This window comes from Triturus cristatus, chromosome 5_1 (genome assembly GCF_964204655.1).
Source record: "Triturus cristatus chromosome 5_1, aTriCri1.1, whole genome shotgun sequence".
Lineage (NCBI taxonomy): Eukaryota > Metazoa > Chordata > Amphibia > Caudata > Salamandridae > Triturus > Triturus cristatus.
In genome coordinates, this window is record NC_140587.1 from 505,339,958 (window position 1) to 505,367,263 (window position 27,306).

A 27,306-nucleotide genomic window follows, 5' to 3' on the forward strand; every position below is an offset into this window, starting at 1 on the left:
CTATGTCGAGGGGCGCCCTACCACTATGCCCTCAGAAAGGTAAAATAATTAATTTACAGATCGGAACAGCCCACCATGTAGAGGACGGCAGGTATATGGAGAAAGCAACATGGTGCTACAGAAATAACATGACATAGGTTTTTATTTTACATAAGTTGTTGTGTAAGAGCCCACTGAAATAGCATTGCTGGTGTGTATCACAGAAACTACACACATACAACACATAAAATGACTCGCATCAAAGGCCGCTACTGGCTGAATTACATAAAGTGCAAACATAGTGCATCGGATGTGCACACCTGCTTTTTGGACTCCAAGAGCACCCTGGAAATGAGGGAATCCTTTGCATTCACTCCCCATCACAGATGGGGCTGCAGGAGGTGCATGTAGTTAATGGTGAGCCATTGAGCATATTGCACCCTGTAATATGTACCCAGGTAATTTGTTGTATCACTTGGAAACGTAACAGAGTTGTGTATTTTAGAACTTTTTGATTTCCGTCATTTTAACCTGTATTGCACTGCATGAGCACCCTCTGTATTTCACAGCCTCCCTTTTGTCAAAGAATTCGAGGTCAATTCCTAGTAGCAGGTGACACCCCAATTCTCTTCATTCCTCCCAAACAATGTCAATCACTGCCGACTGTACAAGTGCATACCTGGTGTTCCTAGCTGGTATCTAAACTAGGGAGGCACCCTGCAGAGGAGTGTGTGGGACTAGTGAAGAGGGGCAAGTCCAACCTTGGAACATGGCTAACTAGTCCCATTGACAGCAGAAAATCCATGTCCACCTTCAAGAGTCATTCAGCAAGATGAAAATCTTTAAGGTCCTAGAAATCCCAAGAGCTTTTTTGCACTCTCGTCCATTCCTCTGGGCCATTTCATTTTATCCTGCATGGTCACTACAAAAGCTTATACTTGTGTTTACTTATAGCAAAAAGAGCCATAGCTATGTCAGGAAAACCCCAGCAAGCCAATAAATGGAGCGCAGCAGAGGAAAATTTGGTGAGAAGTGAAAGATTAGCCTTGCATGGAGAAGGGAGATGGGGAGTCTGAAAAATCCATAGTAGGGCTGTAGGGTAAAGCAGTAGCGCCCTTTCAAACAGTATAAGCTGTGGAAGAACAGGATAGGTACCTGTAGAACGCAGGGCAAACAAAATGAAAACACTAAACATTTGAATGGGGAAATTTAGATGAAAACAACTAAGGTAACACACCCGCACACAATTAATACTACTGAATTTAGCACACAGAAAATAAAAATTATGAGGGCACACAAGTTACGCTGAAGGAGGGGGGGTGAAGGAGATAGGACATTAATCGGACGAATGAGTACATCACACGTTTATTATTCCACATAGAATGTGTTTACAATGATAAATGTACTTAGGAAACATACATTTAGCGTGAACTGTAAACAAACTAATACACTAGGTAATACTGGACTATTGAATCAATGATGGTCTGTAAACATGATGCTCTAAAAAAACAAATACAAATATTTTTTGAAAAAGTGAAAATGTGGCTTTGCTGCCTCTAAAGGGATGCACCAAACTGCAGAAACTACCAGGGTCCAGACCCAGAGCTCTACCTGGAGAATCCACAAACTCTCTCGGCAACTATGGTGTAGGACGAGGACTGAAACCCATGTATGTGTTCCAGGTCAGGATTTAACACCGACCAGTGCCCAGGTAACACCCTGCATGTTTTTGGAGTATCTTCATGACTAAGAGCTGTTGTCCCGGACAGTTTCCCACCTATGTAAGTGGACATTATGTGCGAGTCCAAGGATTTCTGGTGAAGTGCTGCTGGGAGACCAACAGAGGGGGTGGTTCTGGGGAGAAGACAGCCATGAGGGAAGGCCAGCATTAGATACTTTGTGCAGGAGGTGCCTCGAGAAAGGAATGGCCAAGAACTTCGTGTGACATCTGCATTGAAAAGTTCAGGGTAGATCAATGCTGCAAAGAGTGCTGGTTACCAGGCCTGGGCCTCACGAGTGTCTTAGCCCGCCTCCCAGGCCTGGTAGAGTCCTATGGGGTTTCTGCATGGCTTGAACTGTACAATATCCTCAACAGGTTGCCCTGCTTAAGAGCAACCTGTTCTGCATTTCCAAGGCTCATGAGCCATTCCCCAACACCTTGAATTGACAGCACTGCATCTGGAGGTTCCTGCCCTTTGTCTAAGACGGTGCCTGGTGCTAACAAACATGCCCGTTGGACTTCAGCCCTCCTTAACATTGCCATCATTCAGGGATGACTTAGCATGAGCTCCAGGGACATCTGTAGTTCCTCCCATATACTCCAGCCTCACCTGTATTTAATGACTCATGGTCAGGACATGCAACTTGTTTAGGCAGTGGGTTTTATTTGGGCCTGTGACAGCTGATTGAAACATTTTAACTGTTTCTTGGCCCGACTACAGGCCGATCTGCATAGACATCTTTGAGAAGGCACGGATGGGTGAGCAAGGAATTTGCAACCGGGCAGCTGCAACTGGTAACTGCCTCAAGGAAACAGACATCACTGCAGCAATCACGAGGTAACAGTCCAAGGAGACTGGTAGAGAATTGGGAAAAACTGGGGCCTAGTCAAAACTGCCTAACAGCATTGTGAGCACTATACTTGGCATAAGAGACTTTAAGGACAGATCACATGATCACAGACCTAGACAAAAACTGAATCACTAAATGCACTTTAAGAATTCCTGTAGTGGTTCGTAAAGTTTGCAACTGCAAGTAATTCATATCGTTGACGGAAGTTCCCGCATCAGTCCAGATTTGTTTATGTTGTATTGTGTTGCTGGTAGAATAAAGTTATTTTTCTTAATCAAGTTAAAGCAGTGGCTGACCCACCTAATTGGCAGTAAGGGTCGGATTATGATCTTGGCGGACAGTGTTACATCGTCACAAACGTAACGGCTATCCCACCAGCCAAATTGCAATTCCATTATATCCTATGGCACTTGTAATACGGCGGGATAACTGTTTGTGATGGAGTATCCCATTCGCCAAGATCATAGTAAGGCCCCTACTGTTTGATTTATTTAAATAGGAGTGTATAACCCTACACTACCACCCTGAGTAAGCCTTGGACGGCTTACATTTCTACCCTGGCAGTCACAAGCTAAAGGGGTGTACTTAGTGCTCCGTTTTCAGTGTTCCTAGTATTCTGGCCAAGAACATCAGAAGCAAAAGGACCCAATCCCCATACATGGTACCCAGTAACCCCGGATTCCCCTCCGATCCTGAACCAGTTCAGAGTTGCCATTTATTCATGCCTGTGTGACAAACATTCTTTCTATGAAAGAGATCCAGAGAGCCAGACAGTTCTTGCTATGTCTCAATTAGATCATTTCATTATGCCATCCCAATGTAAGATTTTTATTTGTATACATTTATTATGAATGCATATATACAAATTAGGTACATAACTAATAATCATTATATAATAAACTTAAGGGGTGGGGTAAGGGATAGTCTGTCTCTAGGACAGATATGCAGCCCCAAAGTTTATGGTGAAAGGCCAACCTCTTGGCTTCCTAGAGAGGGCAAGGAGATAGTGTCTCAGAATCTCTTTTAGGATAAGGTGGAGCTCTACGGTAATGTCTGACTAAAGCCGCAAAGCCCCCTTGGCCAATGGTGAATACAGTATGTTGCCCATTCCTTAGCAGGTTGCTTTACCTACTGGTAAAAGGGACGTGTGAATGAGCCTGAGCCATGCCGTCAATAGAAGTGACTAAAGAGGTAGGAATGTAGTGCCAGGGCAACAAGGGGTCCATGAAGAAACTTCAAAAGGGACACAAGAAGGAGAGTTTCACGCAGGAATGGTGCCATGACAGTTCTACTAGAGTCGGCAGGGTTCCTACGACAAGAAGCAAAAACGGATACTAAACTTTCAGCACTGAATATCATGAAATACGAAGGGATTACAGATGAGCACCTTGCAGATTCTTACACAGGCAGACAGAAATTTGTAAAATAGTGACTGTCATGTTGAAGTTAGATCAATTATAGGGGCATGCTCTAGTAGACTGTATATACCACCATGGACACAGCAATGAGGACTCCGTCAGAAGAAAGAAAACACAGAGAAACTTGGAATTACAAGAGTGGGCTGATATCTATGAAGACTGCACTGGGTGAGGAACACATCTGGCAGTCTAAGACTAGAGGGCGGACTGATTGTGAGAAAAAGAGGGAAAAGGGCGTTTAGGAGAACATCAGGATAACTGCCACTGGAGTGGCTGTAGAAGGGTGTTTGTGAAAGTGTACAATAAAAACCAGCTGTGAGAGCCAAACCTTGGCAGAAATTCCTCTGGTTATTTAAATGTGTTTGGGCTAAAATCATTGAGTACTAGGAGTATAGATGTCAATGCTGTAAAATGAAGAGAAATGATAAATATGTCAAGGACAGACTTTGGTAAGCCAGAGGGATTGTTAAGGTCAAAGTTCAACAAGGCAGGAGCCTGAAGGATGAAGTACTCAATTCAGAATATGATGCATTTAGGGACGAATGAAGGACTTCGTTTAATATTCTTGTTAGCGGTAGGCAAGAAATAAATAGCGCTGTCAGTGCCGAGGCTGTGTCCCCCATTTACTTCAGCATGGCCTCTACTTACCCACAACTTCACTTTCACAGTGGTCTTGCTGGTCTGGAGACAGAATAGTAAACGAACCCTGCCAAATTAAAGGCAATAGGAAATGAAGGACATGTTGACATAATGGTGCGAGGGGGGGGTGGGGGGGGGGGAGAAAGAGTAAAAATATTGAAGAAATGGTAGAGGGAATTAATGGCTGCCAAAGTATTGGTAGTGTGGTGAAGCAATTTGGATTAATTTAGGTGTGTGCCAATGCAAATAGCTATAATGACATAAACACTACTTGTGTTCCAAATGACTGGGGACGCCCAGCCTCTCGGGTTGGGCCCTTTTTAGGGAGCGCTGAACACCAAATAATTCCACAAGGAGAACACTTGCCACTTCCAGTGCCATGCATACAGGCCCAACCTAACTTACTTAAATGAAAAAGGTTCTTTGAAAGGCATGGTATGTAGCATAAGGAGTTTCAACTCATGCGAGTCTTAATCATATGCGACAAATGGGGGGGGGGGGGGGAATTCGAAAAAGCAAAGTTGTGCAAATTTTGAAAGGATTAACCTCTGCAGAAAGACATTAATACCCACTTCGGTCAAAGGCAGAGGAAAACAACGTAAAGGGTGGCAATAAGCTGGGAATACTCTCAAAATTGATGAGGTGATGGTAAAGGGGTTTCTCCATCGGTAAAAAAAATTCTGATGGAAAAAAATAAACTTATAAAAGGGCAATTAAACTAATGCAAAGCATTTTTCGCATGCACAACAGTGCACAATGTTTAGTTATGCTTGCAGAAATAACTTTGCAAAAATGCACAGGGGACCTCACAAATAATGTCCAGGATTTTTTTACGAATCCCAGAAGATACGCTAAATCTAGGTGTACACCTACTATTGCGGGTTTTTAAATATCTGCCAATTGTGCTCTGGTAGTCAAGGAAGGCTCTTCTGAGTTAGTTGCGCCTCCAGGCCAGTATCAATAACAAAATGGTAGCACATTAGTACCCTATGAAGGGTGCAACCTTTCAGAGTGAGGCTTTCAAAATTAGATCCATTATTTAATAAAGAAGTGTGCTGCTGCTACAATAGTTGCCTGTCCATGAAGTCGATTAAGATTTGAAATCGATTATGCCTGTACTTTTTTTTTTTAATTAAATCACCTTATAATGACAAAGCCACATTTTCATATTATGTGTGCCATTTAATAGGAGACAAATGAAAAATCAGTTTTCAAGAGTGCAGCCCATTACTACAGCATCCTAAATGTTATCTCTATTTTGTTGACAAAATATGTCGACAGCACAAGACTATTTTCCTGTAGGAATGGACTCAATAGTTGTGTTTCATGCAGTCAAAATGGAAGAATAAAGGCAGAATCTGCCTGCTAGCAGTAACGTGAAATGCCACACTTACGGAAATAGTTTTTTTTTTTTAAATGTTTTTAACAACTGAAAGTTTGTAAAGTAATTTTTTTTACAGGTATACTTTTTATTCAGTATAGCTCAGGTATACATGTTGGTTTCTGAACTTTCATCTAGTTAGTGATTAAACTCGAGTTTCATTATTTACATTGGCCACGCACAGAGAAACGATAGCGCAAAGGCCAACACAGTGACTGCAATTGTGTATTACAGACCGACTGAAATGATTGCACAACAAAGTAACAGCTGAGAGCATAACGCCCGAGTCCCTTATCGGTGACAATCGATGAACGCGATTTGTGAATCGCATTATATTACTTTACATTTAGAAACCAAGGACACTGTCACGTTACCAAAAATCTCTTCGGACTGTACACTTAGAATCCCATACCACGCGCTCCCCCGTATTGCACAATTTCATTATATAAACGTGTAATGACTAAGACATGGAAATATTTGACACCTTTGAGCGTACACTATTATCTCTGGTTGTGTCAGACCTGTACGTTTTCTAACATTTAATTTTGTTCTTTTAACATCGTACATGTTATGCTAAAGTTTTACTATATTATTTGTTTTTTCTTTAACTCTGCGTTAACGTTCTATACGAGTCAAATGTATGGTATTGTAGTATATAAATTATATGAGGCCCTGCTGTCCTTAATACAGTTTAAAATGTACGTGACAATCTGTCCTCTAGAAGAGGATATTTCCACATTAGTTCTCAGGCTAACCACCACACACATTATGAGAAGGAGGGCACTGTATCGCAGGCCTTCTTTTTTTAAAATCACATATGAACCACTTTAAAATGGTGCCACGTTTAACGGACAGAGAAGATTGATCAATCCAGGAAGCAAGACCTCCAAGGATAGTGGCATCTTCCCCCGGACCCAGCCTGGTGCAATCGATGAGCTACGCAAGATTAGGCTGTATACAGCCTTGGTTCAAGTATGTGGCTTCTGTATTTCAATTAGATCTAGTTCAGGTTTCTAGTTACTGGAAATAAAGGCTAGGTTATGCATGCAATAAATATAAATAAACAATGCTCAGTTAAAAAAAAAAAAAGAAAATCGGTATACTCTCTGTTGTATACTAACGACATAACTGTGGTTCTTACTGACATTCATATTATATACATCTATGTCTTATGTATATTGTGTAACCTGTGGAGGGTAGGCTCAGGGAACCTCACCACTAACCGGTTGAGTTTTTGGCAAAACTAACTGCTCATCCCACTATGGGGCTTCCTTCTGATATGGTATAATGGCAAGATACCGGGGTATGAGCCCATTTCCTGCACTCTGCACGGCTCTTGGCTATACCTTTGCAGGCTGAGGGCCAGAAGAATTATACGGGATGTGACCAAATCCTTTAGCATGCATCAGCACCACGAATGGAGTGAAGCATCACATGCAATTCAAAAAATTGACTAGGGAAGATTCTTCTGATGGGTAAAAATGCTACAATGTAGTGGGTTTATGAATTTAGGTAAGGAATGGGAACAGTTTTGAATAGGGCACTCTCTCATACATGCTGTGTAAGAGCCAGCTCACTGAATCAAAGATCAAGGAAAAGGAAATAAATGAATAAGATGCAACTCTTTGACGGGGTCTGGAAACAAACTCACCCAGAAAATTATATAAAATGTTGAGAACTTAATATCAGGCAATTTAGGCATGAAAACAGACATGCTTGTCAGACATGTTTTGCCCTTGGTTGGTGTGCATACAGAGATGCACTGTACAGTGTAGGGAGTACAGTACATATATCAAGAATTTACATAATTTAGGTAAGAGGAAGCTTTTCTTGACAAAGGTATCAGGGTAAATTGAATTACCAGATGCTGGAAGGAGTAACAATCAACAGGGGCTAGGGAAATGGGCTGTATCTAGTCTAGGACATTGAAGTTAGGGTCTGGTCTGCAAACCTGACTTGTCTCATCAACCTGTCCTGGGTCATTCTCAATTTGAAGGACAGCAAAGTAACATTGCAGAACTGCTTTGAATGGAAATTTGGGAAGCACATATATGATTAGATTCCTCTGAGGGACTCAAAGGATGGAGTCTGGAGGTCCTTCATAGGCTTGAATGGAATGGTCAGTGTAAGAAATTGGGTTGCTGTTAGAGGTGGGTAAAACCCCACTCAAGCAGAAATCAGAATCCTGGTCAGGGTTGAGTCACAAGCAAACCCCAAATTAACCTGTGGACAACCTCCTGGTGGCTTGGCACAGAGCAGTCAGACTTAACTTAGAGGCAATGTGTAAAGTATTTGTGCAACATTTCAAATAGTAACACACAACGAAAGGGTCTCACACCAGATGCAGGACTATAGCTAAATAGTTACTAAATAAAACAAGCCCAAAATGACAAAAATCTAATCAATAGTACCAGAGTTATACAAATGTAAAGATTTCAGTGAAAACAGCATCAAAAAGCACAGAACGTCAAGTGCGGATATCTGGTCACGCCGGACCGAGAGAAAGTCACAAGTTCACGACAACTGCGATGGAGTGCAGGCTGGCTACAGGGACTCAGTTAGGTAAGCTGACCAAGAGTACTTTAAATCCTGTTTGCGGAGCGTTGTGAGGTCCTGCATCAAAGATGCGTTGCACAGCTAAGGCGATGCGTTGGTTTAGAGTAGTTGCAAAGCAGCGATGCAAGAGCCTGTATCGTTTCCGAAGATCCCATCGATGAGGGCTTGCGATGTGTAGTCTGGCATCGGGGATGCGTTGCACAGTTGAGGCAATGCATCAGTTTCAAGGATCAGCTAGGCTGTAATGCAAGAACCTCCATTGTCATCAATGCTGCCATTGACGAAAGATTTGCAATGTGAAGGCCATGGAATGAGGAAGCTTCACAGAGCAGCGGTTCCGATGTGAGCTGCAAAGTCAATGACGCGCCCTTCCCCTCAGAGAAACCTTGCAGCAGAGGGGATGAATCTGTTCTGCTCGGGATTGTGCCGCACAGCAAGGGGGAAGCATCAGCTCTACTGGGTCCACAGATAGGGTGGCAGAGCACCTTCTAGCGCCACCACAAGAAGTAGCACCACTTGGCAGTGTAAGACTGGCAGATATCCGGTTGATGGGTTCAAGATTGTTGGAGCTTTCTGTCCGTCCCAGAGGCTCTAATCATGGGGGCAGCCAACTAGCCTTGCAAGTCACTCTGGTGTCATGGGATCAACAGATGCAGTTCCAGTCCTTCTCACCCAGGCAATAGGGCAGCAGCTCAGCACAGCAGTCCTTCAGAGCTGCATTCCAAAAGTGTAGCTGTCTTTTCAGCAACATAGAAGTCTTTCTTCCTGGCAGAGTATCCACAGGTCCAGAAGTGTACTGAAGAGATGGTGTCCGAGGTCCAATTTTATACCAGGTGCCTCCTTTGAAGTGGGAGAAGCTTCTAGAGGTTTCCCTTTAAAGTGCACAGGCTTCCTGCCTCCCCTGCTCCGGCTCCAGACCAACTACAGGGGTTATGCAGCCCCTTGTGCAGCGGCAGGAAACAGCCTATTCAAGTTTAAGTAGGACTGTGCCCCGCTTCGTCCTCCCACCCTGCCAATGAGGGGACACTCAGGCACACCTAAACCCTCTATAGTGTTTGGCTGTTTAGGAGGAATATGCTGTGCTCAACTATTAGCTACACCCACTTGTGACTGAGAAACAGGCTGCAGGCATTCCTGCAATTCCAAATTTAATTGTGCAGTTCTAGCAGTCAACTTCCCAGTTCTCCCTGGCAACACAATTTACACTAGAGCTTTATGATTTGTCCGGATTTTGAATTGTGTACCACACACAATGCCAGAAATAATGTTAATTCGGTACCATGGCCAATAACTGTTGTTCCATTACAGAGTATCTCATCTCCATCACAGTTACAAACCTAGATGTGCAGGCCACATTCCAAAAATCAACACACAACTGGGATAAAACTAAATCAAAGCCGTACCTGCTTGGAACCGGAGCCTTCTTATTTTTTTCTTTATGCCAAACAGCCTCACTGCAGATGTGGTTATATCTTGATTTACCAATGCCTTTTGCAATTGTAAATGTATTTATTTAGTGCTTACGACCCGTGACGAGGCATTGAAGAGCTTTTCCGGCGAGTAGCACACTACAGTTAATGTATATTGGTTAGACTGAATCTCAGTGTGTGGTTTATTCTGTGGACTTCTAAAACTGTTGTCATTCCTAGCAACAACACATTATGGCCCCCCAAGGAGCAAATATCTAGAACCCTATGGGACAAACATGATTTCTGTCTGCAGAAATCCTCATTACCAAAGGCCTCAGGTGACATGGCAGAGAAGGAGGGCAGCACAAGGGTTGCTCGTCTGACCCAAAATGAGGCACTCACTATAAAAAGTTTGAAATGCCTGAATGTATCAGTCTAGACAAGAGGAAGCGAAAATGATCATTGCTTCAAAGATCGGGCTTCAGCGATTGCAAGCACAGAAAACAGAGTTGGAACCCCCAAAAAGAGAATGAATGCAGAGAGTGCTTTGGACGTGTGCCATTAAGAAATGTAACCAAATGTCACTGTCCTCGACAAAGTTGTGTGGTCAGGACACATATGGAGTTCGAGACAGAGAGCTAATAGGAACATTGCGTTGAGCTTTCTACCACTGAAAGAAGGTGAAGATATGGCAGTCACTGTGCAGAATTTCAGACAATCAGAGATAGAGAGGTCTTGAGCCAGTGGCACAAAGCTTGTAGACTTCCATTGAAGGTCCAAAGCAGGAGTTGACAGGGCTGGAACCATCAATGTTGAGTTGGGTTCTGCATCACAAAAAGGGATGAGACCCATGCTGTGGTGAAGCGAGCTGAATGTAAGTTTTGAGGCAAGAGAAATCTGCTCTTCCATGATCTGGGTAGAAGGACCAGGAGAAGGCAGGAGGAGATGCGGATTGTCAAGAAAGCACTAATGTGTCTGAACTTTTCTGCTTCCTTGTGGTATTCTGCTCTGCTACTTGAAGATGGCAAGTGTGGTTAGGAAGTTCTTTGCGGACTGTACTTGTGTACAAACAAATCATACAGCCCAAGCAGGTTATAAGGTGTGACCAAGACACCAGAGAGGATATCCGCTCATCATACCACTTATTCGGACAATGAGGCTGATCGTGATTTTGTGCCTCCAAACTAACGAGAGAAAAGGGGGTTTCACTGACTCATTTGAAGTGATTACATAATTGTTCCTTTCTTCTGTTCCTCGATTTTTCCTACTCTTAAAGTTGCTTCTGACAGAGACCAATAGATTTTTTTGTACCGCATTATAGAGCTGCTCTGCGAAGAACTGATTGTTCTTGAACTGTCCCAGACTGAGTTTGTGCAACTCCAGATGGCTTTTATATTGTGCAGTAAAAATATTTAAACCAGATTTGTTTACCTGAATGTACAATCTTTAGAGAAAATATACATTTGATACCCATAATTCAAATGTTCAAGATAGCTAAGCGAATGCCTACCGACATGTTTATCGGACAGTATCCAAACTTGCATTGGGAGTAGTTTTGTGGAATACAGCATGTCACATTTTCTGTATGTTCACTGAACACGATTATGATCTTTCAATTCACACACACTAAAAGTCTAGAATACAATTAATGTGTTTTTATGTAAAGGATCAGGCAGTATTTACCATTTTTACTATACACGTGGGCTGAAAAGTTTACATATAATTATGTGAAATGTAGAGAAATTATGTATAATAAAAATTGATTTAAAGGGGCCATCCAGTGAAGAAAAAGATGTCACTGTACCCAGTCATGCATTACTGAAAATCACAAACTAGAGTTTTAATAGTGCTTAAACATTGTTTTAAAAAACATTCTTTCGAACTGCTAATACTTGGGCAGTTTTCAGTAAACTTCACATACATAAACATATGTGCATCTCAGGACCACATTCAAAATTTGGTGAACTTTAGCAGAACATTTTAACATTTATAGCAATTATGCAACTGTAATATTAATCAGTGGCCTAAAAAAATCATTCACAAATACTACATAAAGGAATCTGGGCTTATTATGCACACTTGGCTTAATTATTATGTCCAGTCTATTACGGAATCCCTAGTACCAAAGTTTATGCCATGATTTGTGAAGAGAGACAGCTGAAAGAGAATGGTGCTATCACCATCAAGTACAAGAACCCTCTCATCTGCAAATACACAGCTAAAACAATCATTTACACTCTTCAGTGGCTCTAAGGCTCTCTTGCTTTGTCACCCTCCTTCACAGTCGACCTACATGTAATCAACATCCCACCGAAGCTCAAATCGGAATTCACTGATCAGATCACAAATCCCTCAGTCTATTAAGACCAAAATAGCATTTTTATGGGCTATTACAACAGTGCTAGCAGCAATCCTAAACACAAATTATTCACCGCCCTAGAGAACCTTGTAACCTCCCATGACACTCGGCATTCCTCTCACCCCGACTAAAAACAAAGGAATGGCTCTTGACCTATCACTGCACAGTGGCATGCTCACCCATCTTGATATCAGCTGCTCAAATAATTTTCCTTTCTTCTTTCCTTTTCCGACCTGAACAAAATTATATTGCTTTGTGCTTTAAATAAGGATATGCTTGTCTTGTCCTATAAAATAATTGGCACATTTGGCTCTTGATCTGAGTCAATAAGGTTGATGCATTCATGCAACCAAACCATCTATCTAGGATACATGGGCTCAATAAAGATATACAGAAGACTAAGAAGAGAAATCACTGTACTCCAAGAATAAAGAAAGCAATCAAAAAGCCAAGGATAAAGAAAGAAATCCAAAAGCCAACATGCCACAACGTGTCTCAAACAACTGAACAGGACCTACAAACCAACCCAAAAGAGGGCACAAAGATATCTCTAGTCTCCATGACCAAATGCCCTCCCAAGTAACTTTACAGCAATAGCATGGAATTCTGCCTCACAGAGTGCACCATCACAGGCAACACCAGGAATATTTGTTGGAGGATGATTAGAGGTGAAATTCTCATTTGAGGGACTACTTTGTTTCCCCATCTGCTAATGTGCAAAGGCCCATTTGAGGCAGAAAGAGAGTGAGATAAACCCAGAGTAACATTATGAGACCAAGAAAGAGACATAGAGGTCACCTTACCGAGAAACCCAATAGTGCTTTAAAGTAAAAATATGTTGCCGCAAGATATTTTGTTGCTAACTTGTATAGCTCTATAAGCCACCACAAGGTCACCTCAAAACACCGAGGGTGGCAGAGCAGGAGATATGGAAAAGATGTTCAAAGTGAAGGTAAATGAGAAGACGATCATCATACCATCTTACCAGAAGAAAAGAGGTAGGAGCATTTGCAGTGGTGTGGTTTTCCACAAGAGACCGATATCTCACTGGACAGCACAACAGTGCTACATGGGTAGCTCCTCCTAAGTATCTAATTAACTTTGTTGGGAGGAGAGCAAAAATGAGAAATAATGGGAAGTAAAAGAGGGCAGGAGCGGCCAGCAGAGGGAAGGAATAAGAAGTAGGTGACAGTAAACAGTGAGTAACAAAGGATGACAGTGAGTTAGAAATAATACTGTAACTATTTAAACAAACTAGAGGCCCCGAGAGATCCCTTTTATACTAGGCAAAGACAGATAGAGCCCTTCAAATGCCCTCCTTTAATGTCTACCGTCTGACCTCTCATGAGCCTTTTGTTAGTATGTCAATTTAGTGGTGTACCAGTTGCTGAATATGTTGAGAGTTGGGGGGGGGGGGGGGAGAGAACCAGTAGGAAGATAGGGACCATCAAGTTAAGAAATAAAAGGTCTTCAACCATAGTTTAAGAAGCTGGGAAACAGAGGGTTCATTTAGCAAGAAGGGCGCGGATTGAAATGGAAAATATCAAGCACACATTTTTACTCTGCCTCTGAAAATCAAATGAAGTTGGGATTAGGATTGCCAAGACTATTAATTGTGCCTTCTACAACAGGTTAACCAATGAATGTCTGTAGCAAGCTCTCTTCCTTACATTATATTTACTTCCGTTTGTCCAATAACATTATAATTTCAATTTCTATTTAGGTCCACCACTCCTATTTGTAGTCAGATTAATGAATTTAGAAATTTTAGCAAAAGCCTTGTTCTTGTGATAACTAGCCTCACACAAAAATTCCACTGAAATTATCTTATGGCATTTATCAAAATACCAGAGGCTTCAGTTGTAGCTTAGTTTTTCTTCATGAACTATTGCCACATTTTTTTATTTTATTGTAATGTTACTTAATATTTCACATCCACTGGTTTTCTTAAATATGCTGCTAGCTTGGGTATACAGTGTGTGCTGTGAGTGAACAACACACATTGTACTTAATTTGTGCGCAAGAGTATTGTTGCCTGTATCAACATTCTATCCTGCAAATAAGATAAGGGTGCTGCATGCTGGTAAATGTAGTGTGAATAGAATAATAACTCGAGAACTGTGGGCAACCTGCCATTTTTCCAAAAACTGATATGTGGGCAGGAACCCAAATATCTTCTAAAATATTTTCTATTGAATCATATTTGTCCCAATGTGTTCTAGTAATCACCATTTGCCACTGTCCACCACAAAAACAGGAACCCAAAGGTCCACCTCCAACCATGTCTGCAGGATTAGCAAGTCTGAGAATGCAACATTTGTAATTCATTCAGTGAAAATTTCTAGAGCAAAAATCTTAAACCCACTGTAAAAGTGGTTATTTTTTATTATGTTGAGACCAAACTTACTGGTCTAGTGCACTTAAAAATGAAATAAACTTTACATATGGTCTTGAAAAACGCAGTTCATGTTACGTACTGTATGAGAATAGCGAAGGGATACCAACAATTAATTTTGACTCTGCATAATGGGGGTAGAGCCATCATCCGAGGCAGTGTTAGCCCCCTCCCCCCAAAGTATGGGTCTAGTTGCGCCCCTGACACATACATTGACACCTATAAAAGGCCACTAAATGCTGCATTACATAAAGTGCACGTAGAGTGCATTGGATGTGCACACCTGCTTTCTTTGGATCCCCAGCATGCTCTGGAAATGGCGGCACCCATTGCACCCATGCCATATAACAGATTCGGGCGCAGAAAGGCTGTCAGAAGGTGCACGCAATTAGAGGTGTGCCATGGAGCACAGCGTGCACTATTTGTAATACTTCCTCAGATAATCTGTTGGCTTGTTGTAGGACTAGGAATTATAACGGAGTTCGGGCTTTTTAGAACTTCTTATGATTTTATGCCTGACATTTTAACCTGTTCACAAGCCCCATCTGTATTTCACAGCGTTCCTTTTTTCAAAGAGTTACCGGTCAAATCTGAACAGCAGTTGACACCACAATTCTCTTCATGCCTCACAAACAATGTCAAATACCACTGAATGACAGTGCACATACCTGGCGTCCCTAGCTTGGTGACTAAGCTGGGCAGGCACCCTGCCGATTAGTGTTCTAAGAACGAGCGGCAGCCCTGTCATGGAACATGGCTAGTCTCTGTCTACCACACCAAGTTATTCAGCGTCCTGAAAGTGTTTAAAGTTCCACAAATCCCTGGAGCTCTTAGGCATTCTCGCTCCCTTATCTTTCTTCTGTGCTATCTACTTTTTTCCACCCTGGTCACTATTTATTTTTTCACACTAGAATGGAGTATTCTTAATTCTGCAACCAACTGGATCCAAAATGCCTGTGCAGATGCTGACATTGGAAAATTCTTCCTTCAAATCCAAAAAGATGACTTCCCCTAATCCAAAAAGATGACTTCCCCTATTTTCAGGTGCAGCTCGTCCACATGGGTACTTGGGTTGGAGCACCAGCAGCATAGAAAGGAGAAGTGGAGACTGGCAGACTGGTCTGCTGCTCTCCTACTTCAGAGCCTGGCAGTGGTAGAGAAAGGAACACCCTTCATTGCCACAAACCAGGAGGTAAGTGAGGAGGGTTCAAGGGCTAAGAGAACGCAAGAGTATCAGTGTGGATTTGTGAGTGTGTGTCTCATCTGAGTAATGAGGACGACTTGAGAGAGGAAGGGTACCCTAGAAGGGGTTGGGGTGCAGTTGGCACCTTACTGGTGGCCATCTGGCTATGGTTAATATAATATGCCACTATTGAGAAAAATATGGCCACCCTTGGCATAATAGTTCCTATTCTTGGCAAATTGTGGGTATACTCAAACTGTGGTTATCTATAACAAAATAGTATCACAGTCTTAACATACTCAAAGAATTCCTAACAAAATGCTGGATATCCCTGACACAACACAACCCATTGGAGGAACTCTGACTTTCCCACTAGCGCGGTGCATTGCATCAGAGATTTACAACCCCTCCACCATCAAAGTTCTTCGGACATCATTGAACACATTGTACATTGGTTTTCTTTGATTTCTCTCACATTGAATTGAGTGTGGAAGATTTGCTATCATATACTAAAAGGACGATCAGCAACATCTGTTAGATAACTAACACACACATTGAGGTGGGTGCCCATTGCAAATACAAGGCACTGCAGTCTCCGGAGAACACATAATGCAATCTTATAGATTGAAATATATTTATTCGACTCAGAGTTTTGTTTTATTTGACTCACTTTTTACTCTGCCAATTAGCCACAACCAAAGCTTAGCAAATAATACAACACAGCGAATCCAAGTGACGACAAGGACATATGCAGCTCCCACAATCCTACAAAATAATGTAATGGGTGTGTGTATACATCACATTTTCAAATCTGTATTGTGGGCTCGATGGGGCGTTTTACCTTTGTCATAAAATGATTTGATGTACGTCATAGTATACATTTAGATTTATTGTCAAGTTGCAGGGCAATTTAGATGGCTCTCATTGCTTTTCAGTTTCTATTGTTTGTCAAGCAGGCAACCTTTCTTTTGTTTCGGACAATAGGTCTTGTTTTTTTAGACTATGAACTACTGTGTTGGCTCATTATACCGTGGTCGGACGCAGGAATACAAATTCGCTTAGGCCTTGTAAGAAGTACTATTTGTAGTTGCTGAACGGTAAAAAATGTATTCTGTTAAGTTAGCCTCTACTCCTCTTCCATTTTGTGTTTCTGTGGGGCCTCTTTTTGCAAAGTCAGAAGTTACGTGTTCACTGAAAGCTGGTTGTACTGATAATACTCGTGTGTCACAGTAAGGAGCCCTGCCGAAGGGCCTAAGTGAGCAGATGCTTTATCTGTTAGCCCAACAACGCCTGTAACCTCCCTTGCCTATCTATGAAAGTGATGTGGGTAAGGGTTTATTTGGATTCTACAGTTCAGCATGTAAGCATTATACAAAGGGGTTGTGTAAGCATTATGTAACAATGACGAAGTGGTTTCAATGCGTTTCACGAGGCACCAAAAAGTATAAATGCCATGTTTGTACTTGTTAGCTCCCTCCCTTGGGCACGTGCAGTGTGTGAAAGATGGGACTCTCTCATGAGATGTAATAAACTTGTGTTTTATTTCCACTCCAGTGTAGATCCTCATTTACTGGACCCGTAGACTAAGGGTGTACCTGCACCAGTGAGATAGATAAACAAATCTCACTTCTACAAGTTATTATTTACATGGCATCCCGCTAGTTTGCTTTCCTGTCTTCGAATCGAACTAAACATTGAACCACATACTTTTTTTGCCTTTACGATCTTTTCTAAATGAGATGCAGTATTTGTGTTGGCCTTTATATTTCATTTTGGGTTTTTTCCTCAGGTCGTCTGAGAATTAACCTCCTTGTGCAGCATCACATTTTAGGAATATGTGCGTTTGAGAGAGCTGAATCTTTACCACCTTCATCACAATTACATTTTTAAGACAGGTACATCCTTTAAACTGCTAAACCCCTCAACTGTAACCACATGAAACGCATGTATCCAACATAATACCCTTGAGAAGATGATCTCCTACCCTGAATCTGATGATTTGAATATCTCTTACTGGACAACTTGTTTACCCATCAAAGAATGGGGACACTCATTTTCATGTATATTTTTTCTTTTGTTACAGCTGGTACTGGGCACAAGCAAGTAGGTCAGGAAGGGATCCAGCATGGGGTTGCTAGACGAGGCGGATATTCTATGAGCACCTAAATGCCTCCTCATCCACAGAAAAAAAAAATGACAGAACACGAAATCAATGTGAGTCACAATGTGACCTGGTTTTACGGTGTATCACTCGACATCTTTGGTGCAGCTCCCTTAGTTTTTGCAAATAAACGCCCCAAGTTTCTAGCATGATTCCATCAAGACCATCTAAAATATGTCCCTATGTGGATATATACGTGACAGTATGTTAGGCCCCCGTTCATTGCCAACGCCTCCATACTGTGAGTAAATAGCATTACTTTTGTGCAGTTGCTCCCGCTCCATCACTATGAGGGGAGAAAGAAACAGTGACCTCTCCACACCTCCTTTTTTAATATGTTTGCAGTTATTACATAGCCTGAATTAGACCCAATAAGAGGTGAGACACAGCATTTTAAATAGAAGCGTATAGATCACTGTAATATAGACAGAGATAATATATATGGTCACTGAAAACAGTGCAATGATGCAAACCTACACAAGGGATGAAAATCAAACAGAATGAGAGGGTTGCCACACATGCTGAGGGATACATGGGGACTAAAAAATATAGGAAGGAAAACTGCTGCGAGGAAGAAGGAAAGTAAGGTGGATGTGAGAAAGGCAAGTAATGATTAAGTGATCCAAGATTATCTATAGATTAGAATATCAAAACTTTGCAGTTTGTTAGGTGCTTTATGAGTGAATACATTTCAAGACTTTTCTTAAATAGCCCGAAGAAACTTGTCGTATGAAGGCTGGACGAGAAAGACAAATGTCTTTGGTGTTGCCAAGGAAAGAGCACGTGATGTTAACGTCTTAGAAAGTGGGGTTTGTAGACTTGAAAGGATTTTACTTCGAAGACCAGTAGCCATTAGACTTTTTCTTTGCTTCGTGCTATAGGGTGGCCGAGTGGATGCAGGCCACCTGAGACCTGAAGTGGCAGCCATTTCAGGTAAGCAAGTATTAGTGTGGGCTATCGAAATTCTTGGTTCAGGCTATTAGACATGCGGCTGAATGTAGGACTGCTTTATGTACAAGTCAAAAGAGCATCAGAACACTCTCCAGAGCTCACCATCTTACAAGTGGTACATGGGAGTATCGGAGAATTTTTATAAATTACCTATACCTGGAAGAATAAAAAGCTTTCAGGAGTCCAAAGTAATCTTTGGAGAAATCAGTAAGCTATCTATTGGTGTATTTAATTTGTGATATGACAATAACCGGAGGCATCTAGAGATGAATGGTTTGAAGTTCTATGTAATGCTCAATTGATAGTTTGCATTTTTCATATTTTATTTAAGACTAGACTCCAGAATGAGCTAGGCTTCAAGAGTATGCTAGCAACTGCGACAATGTCGGGTGAGAGACCAATGGTGAACATATGTTCAATCCATTGTGTAGGGGGGGTGTGTTTATAGTTTGGTGACAGGAGGAGTTGTTCAGCTTTTTGTTTGTCAAGTTTTAGTTTCATTTGTCTCATCCAGATTTGTATCTGAAAAATCCAGGTGTAAAAACCATTTGTACAGTTATTTTTGCTAGTATGTCTGAATGTTATTACAAGACTTGCGATGAGACATTCCATGTTTCTGCAGTAGGTCACCTAGGTTTCAACATACAAGTAGAAATGTAAGTGAAAGAGGACTGAATATTGGTCAGCACTAGGTTTCTGTTTAAAAAAAGGAGTTCTCGGTATTTATGCAGAGACCTTTTTTTGAATTGTGATCCAACAATTTTGGATTCTTTCCTTCAAACCCATTTGCTCATTTTCAAGTTGTAGGATGATGGTGCAGTTAATCATGTTGCATGCTGAAGACAAACTCAGTACACCCAGAAATCAAGAACGTCCTTCACCAGAATCCCAAAGGTATTTTTAACTATCTTAAGGCGGCTTGTTTCAGCGCTGTGACCTAACCAGAAGCCATATTGAAAATGGCCTCTTAGGTTGCATGTAGAGTTTATATTATGAATTTGGCTGGCTACACATTTTTCTAACATTTTTTACAGGATAAACCAGTCCTGTAAAAAGGATGCAGTTTTCTAGATTATTGGGATCGGGGTCATCCTTTTTAAGCAGTGGTCTGATAAGGTTTATTTCAGGGAGCAAGAAAAGGAGAAGCTTTAAAAAGGGAGGCACTGATTATATGAAATCATCTTTGATCTGCATCATGAACAGATACGCGGCTCAAAGCTCACCTGTTCCCTCAATTTTAATGTTCCTCCTTCTGATTCCCTCAGTCCCCCCTCCCCTCTCAGCCGCCCAACCCACAGAGGTAGGGTTCCCCAGCGCTGGGATACCTCAGGGTGACTACGCGCTCTATAAAATTTTTTAATAATAATAATAATAATAATAATAATAATAATAATAGTACACATTAGAGTGCCTCTTCTTATCCATTACAAGGAGAAGGGCAACCCAATAACCCCTTGTGAGTGTAGGGAACTGTACAAGTTCATTAAAATGGCCTACCAAGAATCATTTAAAAATATATATACTGTAAATTAATAAATAGGAATGCATTTAGAGACCTCGAAGGTCCTGAACAAAACTTCCAAGAATTAATCAAATAGCAAATGTTTTAGAATCATGCAATGAAAAGACAATAAATGGAAAAACAGGTAAAGGAGGAGAGAAAGTAAGTATAAAGACGTTCTATAACAGCAAGAAAAACATATCTATCCAGTGTATTGGTTGTACACTTGTGTTGAGTCACGTACTTCAAAATAACTTGAGGTTCTATTTGTGGTAGGTGAAGAGTTGGTGGAGATGTAATCTATCCGTGGGTAGGTAAACCCAGCAGGCTCTATAAGGTGGATGGTGCTCCAGTTGATAAAAGGCTCTACATTGTGGATGGTGCGACAGCTGACCACAGAAATAAGTTATTGCGGATGTCCTCTGCCATGGTTAGAATCACGTCAGTCAATGAGAGTCTCACATAGAGGTAAACCAATAGTGACCCAGATTAGATGGGGCAAACTAGGGGCTAGTCCATAAAAATAAAGTATAATAAAAAATAAAAATAAAACCCAACTGCTGCTATGTGGTTACCACAAAAGGAGGGCTGTGTCCATAATATTAAATCTATTCACTTCAAAAAATGAAACAAACCTCAAAAGACCAGACATGGAATACCATGTTGCATCAAGCGCTGATTCAGGTGACCAAAGTACCAGTGGACAACAGTGATGAGGTATCGGGCACTAGTCACCTCCTGAACTGTGCAGGATTCTTGCACATTTGTTAGGCCTCCTCCTGCTTAATCCCTGAAGAACTTTAATGGAAATAAACAGAAAGAATAACCACCCTAATTTTCTAACTTTTCTACTTCCTGAAGGTGTAAAGGTCTAGTTTACCAAAGCAACAAATATCTTTCATATAGCTGAGGCTATAGCGGCTATCCAGCCAGGCCCCAGCTTGATTTAAAAAATAAAATACAAATACATAAAAAAACATAAAGGTGGGCACACTCCCAGTTAATTCATTTGTTGGTAAGTGGAGTACTACGATCTGCACCAAATGTTCATTCTGCCCGACCCAGACCGAATCTATAGTGCATATCTTATTCATTTGCCCAGCCTATAAAAATCCGAGGCACAAGTGGATTAAACCAATCTGTTTGTCTAAGGGTATTAATACTAGCAGCGAAGCATTTAGGATTTTTAAAAACAGACACATCGGAACCAATAGTAATTGCGGTTGCCAAATTTTTAAACTGGATGTGGGCCAGTCGTGCCAATAAGAAGAGATTGCGCTAACTTGCTTTTTTTTTTAATGTAGATACCTGGTCTTTTTATATAGTCACACATTTACATGTGACACCTACTGTAAATAGGCATGGGGTTTTTATTGAGTATTGTTTGTATTCTCGGATGGAATTACTAGATTTACTTTCCTATTGTGTCAGCTTTATATTACATGTGGAAATGGAATGTTTTAATATTTTAAATGTAAATGTCTTTTATGATTTTTGTTAAATCGAAATAAAGACTTATTGAACTAAAAATAAAGAAGTGGTTGCTTTGGAGCACATTTAAAATACATTAAACTGCTTGTGTAGGGAACTTAATGCCGTACAAAAACAATTCAATCTATTTTAAAGTTTTGCAGGCAGATGCCTATCAAACTTATTTTAAAAGAATTACTCAGGAACCCAACATCATGATCGCATTGCTGCAGGTGTACCTGGAGTCCAGACATCGCAGACTTTCTCTAGCTGCAACTGATGGTTACCACCTATGGTTGTAGAAACAAATTATCTGGCAATACAACTGGTCAAGGAAGGTGAACAGCAAAAAGCGGGAAGCGAAATGCTGTGGGTTGATCGTAACACGTAACTGCCTATGGAGTTAATTCCTTAAAGGAGCTTGTCTAAACAAGTCAACGGCTGAATGGGACTCCCCAAAACCTGTTTATGTGTACATGTTGTACGCGTGGTGTATGGCGTGTGGTTGTAAAAGTTCCTTCCAAGCAGCTAAAGCTCTCTGTAGAGAGTCCTGCTCCATGAAGTCAACAGTGGAAGGATACTTGTTACTCAGTCAAAAGTGAGGGTAAAGACAATATTCTCCATGGACGGAGAAAACATAAGAATAGGGAGGAAAAGTATCCAATCAAGAGCAGGGAACTGAGAAAGAAAAGAAAGCCATCCAATCTAGAGAAAAAGGCTATCCAAAGCCCATTCTACCTAGACAACAGTGTCTGTAAAAAAATGGGGAAGCGGTCTGAGAATAAAGAGAAAGCTGAGACATCTTCCAGCAGCGCCACTCTACCAATCGCTAAGGCCCTCGGAGTGCTGCGTGAATATTTGGAAAGGACACAATCTCTCCGCCTATCTCAGTAATGTGTTTACTCCCGACATATTTTACTAACTGGTAAATTCGACGGGACTCAGAATGAGTGCCTAAGTCGTCAAACATTTCTAACAAAATTGCACTCAGATCACAAACATCACAGCCATTGACTGACCACCCTGGAGCGCAGGGGCCCCTTTCTACAGTAGTGTTTGTTACCCCTCTCCTAAGTATGTGTGAAGAATGGGAGCTTGGGGGGCAGCCGAGCACAGCGAGGTCTGCCCCCCGGGCAGATTGGGAGGGGGGAGGGGGGGCGGGGAGTGGCCAGAGCGGCCATTTTGCATGATTTGGGCTACATTGGGAATAGCCCAAATGTAACCCAATTTCTAGAAGTATAGCCCAAAAGTTTATATAACGTATTTTCGCACTAACCCAGCCACCATTTTAGGTTTGGTGACCTGGTGGCTGGGAGCGCTTTGGCAGGGCAGGTTTTTTGTCCCCACCCGCCCTCCCTAGTTTCAGGGTTTTAAAGGGGGCGTTTTGGTGCTGTTTAGCCTTTTTGGCGTTGGGAGTTTTTTGCGGGCGGCATTTGTTGGAACAGGTACATAAGGGTTGAATTGGTGTATTGACGCTTGGAACAGGTGCAGGCGGGGTGGTTGACAGTTGGCCGGGATTGGCTGGAGTTTGTTGTTATATGTTTGGTAGTTTGTGAGCAGGAAAAGGGTAACCAGGTAGGATAAGTTTAGATTAGAGGTTGGTTAGTTACAGTAGCACAAAGGCAGGGATTACGGTCAGGGGGGTTTAGGATTTGGAAAGGATAGATTGTGTAGGATTGGGTTATATTATGGAATGTTATGTTGTAGTTTGTGGGATGGGTGAACTGATGTGGGGATCGTAGGGGTGGGGGGAGGAACAAGGGGTCAGGAAATTCTTGTATGGTGAGGAGTTTAGTTTTGTAAGGCAGTGGCCAAGGGATGAAATTGTGATATGCATCTGTGATATGCATCTGTTTCAATAAAGCGGCCTCGTGTCGGCTCCCCCCCTCCCCCCTTTATCTCCAAATACATATTCAGATGCCCACCCGACCACTAACATCACCTCCCAGATAGGTGGGGGAGAACAAGTACATTCTATTCAGCCACCATGCTGCCCTTCTTTAACTGCCCCAATTTATCCAGCCTGCATGCAACAGGTCAGGTGCGACTGTGCAGTGTGTACCCCTCCCCGCTAAAGGATATTTTCTGACTAAATGTCTGCCAACACTAGCATTTGTAAAGCGCACTTCCAGAGCCCCTCAAACTACGAAAGGGGTAATGGAGCTACACCCCATACACTGTGTGCCCACCATTGACCCTCGCCCGCACTACCTCGCTTGTTCTTCGTGCCGTGTTTCTTGGCTGTGGCCAGCTCCTGTTCGATCTTCTTTTCCAGATACTCTTGCTTCTTTCCCAACATATCTTCGGTTTCCCGCAGCCTGGCCAGCGCCTCCTGCGGGGAGGGTCCCGCGCGGGACTTGCCGCCCCCGGGACCCTTGAACAACTTGGTAAATTTACTCATGGCTTACTTGACACTCCACCGAGAAGCGGTCCTTGATTACACTCTGCTTGCTAGGCAGTCCGGAAGTTTCACCCCTCTAAGGACGAAAGTGTTGTTCCCTTTGCTGACAGGTGAAACCTCCTCCGCACCTCTTGCGTTTCACGAGACCGCGCCCCCTTTCTCACAGGTGTGTTAGATAGCCACGCCTCCCGGTAAAAAAAAGAAACGTCACGGTAGCACGAGGAAGAACGGGATGGGCGGCGGACTGCCGCTGAGGGCGTGGCAACCAGTGAGGCTGCGGTGCCTACAAACAGGTCTGATGACTGTGACGCAGGGGTACGGAAACAGACGGCTGGGAATGACGAAGCTCACTAAGAATAGAAGTGCCATCCAGATGTGCACAGGGCGTGACCAGATGGGTGGGTGTAAACAATAATACTGGTTTGGCAACTATCATTCTGCACTGACACTCTGGTCATGGATTTAGAAGCTACCTACTCGCGAAGGTGGCATGCATGCGTGTGGGGAGTTTAATGTAGAACGTTGCAGGTTGAGCCTCGCAGTGTTGCCTAAAAATAAAGGCTCGTGCTACGTGATATTTCTAGGCCGGAGAATTCAAGCGGAAGTTTCACCCACCATGTCTTTTTTTGGCACCCTTGACTTTAGTGGAACATCGCGAGTAACAAAGGGTAATTGAGACAGGATACGCACATTCCTAAAACTCACAGCTTGGAGAGGGAGGAAGCGAAGGCGGATTGACGAGGCAGAAAAGGGGGACGGGGCGGCCAGTAACAGTCTATTGTCTGCCAGAGCATATACATTATTTTACAAATTATACCCATAAAGATAGTGTCAACAAAGAAAAGTACAAATGCAAAGTCGTTTTGGCAAGCCTTATACACAAACAGTCCACATTTTAGGCTAGCGGAGATCTGCGTGTAGCAGGCAATTCGCAGAGTAAAATTGGAATAGCCCAGTTGGTTAATGTACATGCTGCAGCAATGTGTGGGATAATCTGCTAATACATTTTGAATCGTCATGAAATAGTTTGGAGGGTGAATGCACCTGCAAATCACATGTCCTGTTGAGATAACACAATGGCCAACGTTCATCAGGGATCCGTGTGCAACGTGACCGCCCAAAACTCCAGTCCTGATAAAGCAGCCCAGTGGATCATGCTCCTGTTACACACGTCTCTATGTAAACTCAGCAGAATTGTATGATCCTGCAGAAAATAGGTATAAGTTACATGGAGACTGAATGTTTTTAACTTACCCACATATGCGTTTCTATTAATGCATGCCAATTTTGTGAGAATAAAATGCTTATATACAGTGCTTAATTTGTAAACGCATAAGTGCCAGACCCTACGTTTTTCTCAGAAGCTTCGCAGCACCGCAGCCGTTTGTCAGGGTTTCCCAATACCAAAGCTTTCTAGTCTTAATTCCACCCCCTTGTCTTTTCCATCTGCCACCATTCTCTCCCTGCCCCTTTATCTCACTCTTGCATCACTTTTTCACCCCTGCTTTCTCCTATTGTCACTGTAGTCCGTCTTTCTCTTCTCCTTTCCTTCTCCATTGTCTGCCTTTTTCAGAAATCAATGAGTCTCCAATGTCCGTGCCACCATCTGACCGCCATGCAGACTGTAGGCTGCTGCTCAGCATCTGATGTGATGAAATTGCCCTCTTTGTGGCTTTGGGCAGTGTGCACCCCTGTCGTATATTGATCTCCTGGTAAGTCACTGTCCTGTCACTGTAGAGCTGTAGAGTGAGTATTACAATTTTGTCTGCTCACTAAAGAGTCTCCCTGAGACCTGGTTAGAGACATGCTTTGACATGCTTTGAGGCATCCAAATTACACAACTGTTTATTAGAATGGCTACTGCCCTCTCTACCCTGGCTTTGTGAGCGTGGCAGTGGTGGCAGAGTGGATTATAATGAATGGACAAGCCTTTAAACCTGTCTCCTTCAGGGGAGTTGCGCTCTGACCTCGTGGGTGGAACAGGGTCTGGCAGTCTACCTTAACCAGGGTTTTTTTACTTTCAACCATGTGGGTTATTAGTGACGGTATATGGCATTCTGAGCGCAACACTGGATGAGTGTGGATTCTGTGTGCATGTTCGACTGGGTGCAGTACGGGATCCTTTTTGGTTTCCCCGTGTGTTCAGCAGCTGAAGTTGGAGAAGGGGGGTTTTGAAAGGCTAACCAGATCTCTGTTGACCTGGAAACATTTTGTTTTCTGTTCTTCCCTTCCTCCACTGTATCAATGGCAAGGGTACTGTATTCCGTGCTTTGGGTATCAGATTCCTCCCTTTGTATTTTGCCTTCAGTTCCCTGCTAGAGCACTTTCAGCTCCACCCACTCTTCCTGAATTTCCGAGTCCAATACACACAGATACCTGAGCCAGTTTGAAAGAGCTCTTTGGCTGATCACCACCCTGACCTGAACTGAGTATGAAGTGTGCATGCAGAATTTGATTGGAGGGGCCACATGGAATTCCAATAAGGCACAAGAGGTAATAGATCAGCTGTGTAGATAAAACATGGGGGTGTATGTAAAGAGCTGCGCCGGCCCAGCACAGAGCCAAGCACCTGAGTTTTGTGTCTGATGTTAAAACGGTTGTATGACAAAACATCTGGAACAAAAATATCACGCTAAACAAATTTAATAAAAGCAATAGCAGGAACCAAAATATGATTACATGCTTCATAAAGCCCAAAATTATTGAGACGAAAATATCATGGACTAGAATATTATCAAAAACAGGTAAGTATATAGCTTTAAATAACATTTTGTTTATATATTAAAGTTTAAAATAATAATACAATCAAAAATAGATAAATGTAATATTGAAAAATATAAAAATAAAATACACATTTAAAATATGTACTTAAAAATATTAAAACATTATTTAACAATGTAAATAAATTACATTAACATTATTCATACTACTA

The 27,306-nt window shown here is 42.1% G+C and overlaps 1 protein-coding gene across 1 annotated transcript in view; it reads right to left on the minus strand.

The window, feature by feature from the left end:
• The window catches only part of CHMP4C (charged multivesicular body protein 4C), a 115,778-nt gene extending 91,231 nt beyond the window's left edge, over positions 1-24,547 (minus strand). Inside the window, exon 1 of the mRNA XM_085605356.1 lies at positions 24,185-24,547. Coding sequence (XP_085461482.1) covers positions 24,185-24,374 — 190 coding nt within the window. The 5' untranslated portion in view covers positions 24,375-24,547. The remainder of the gene's footprint in view (positions 1-24,184) is intronic.
• Positions 24,548-27,306: the final 2,759 nt, after the last annotated feature.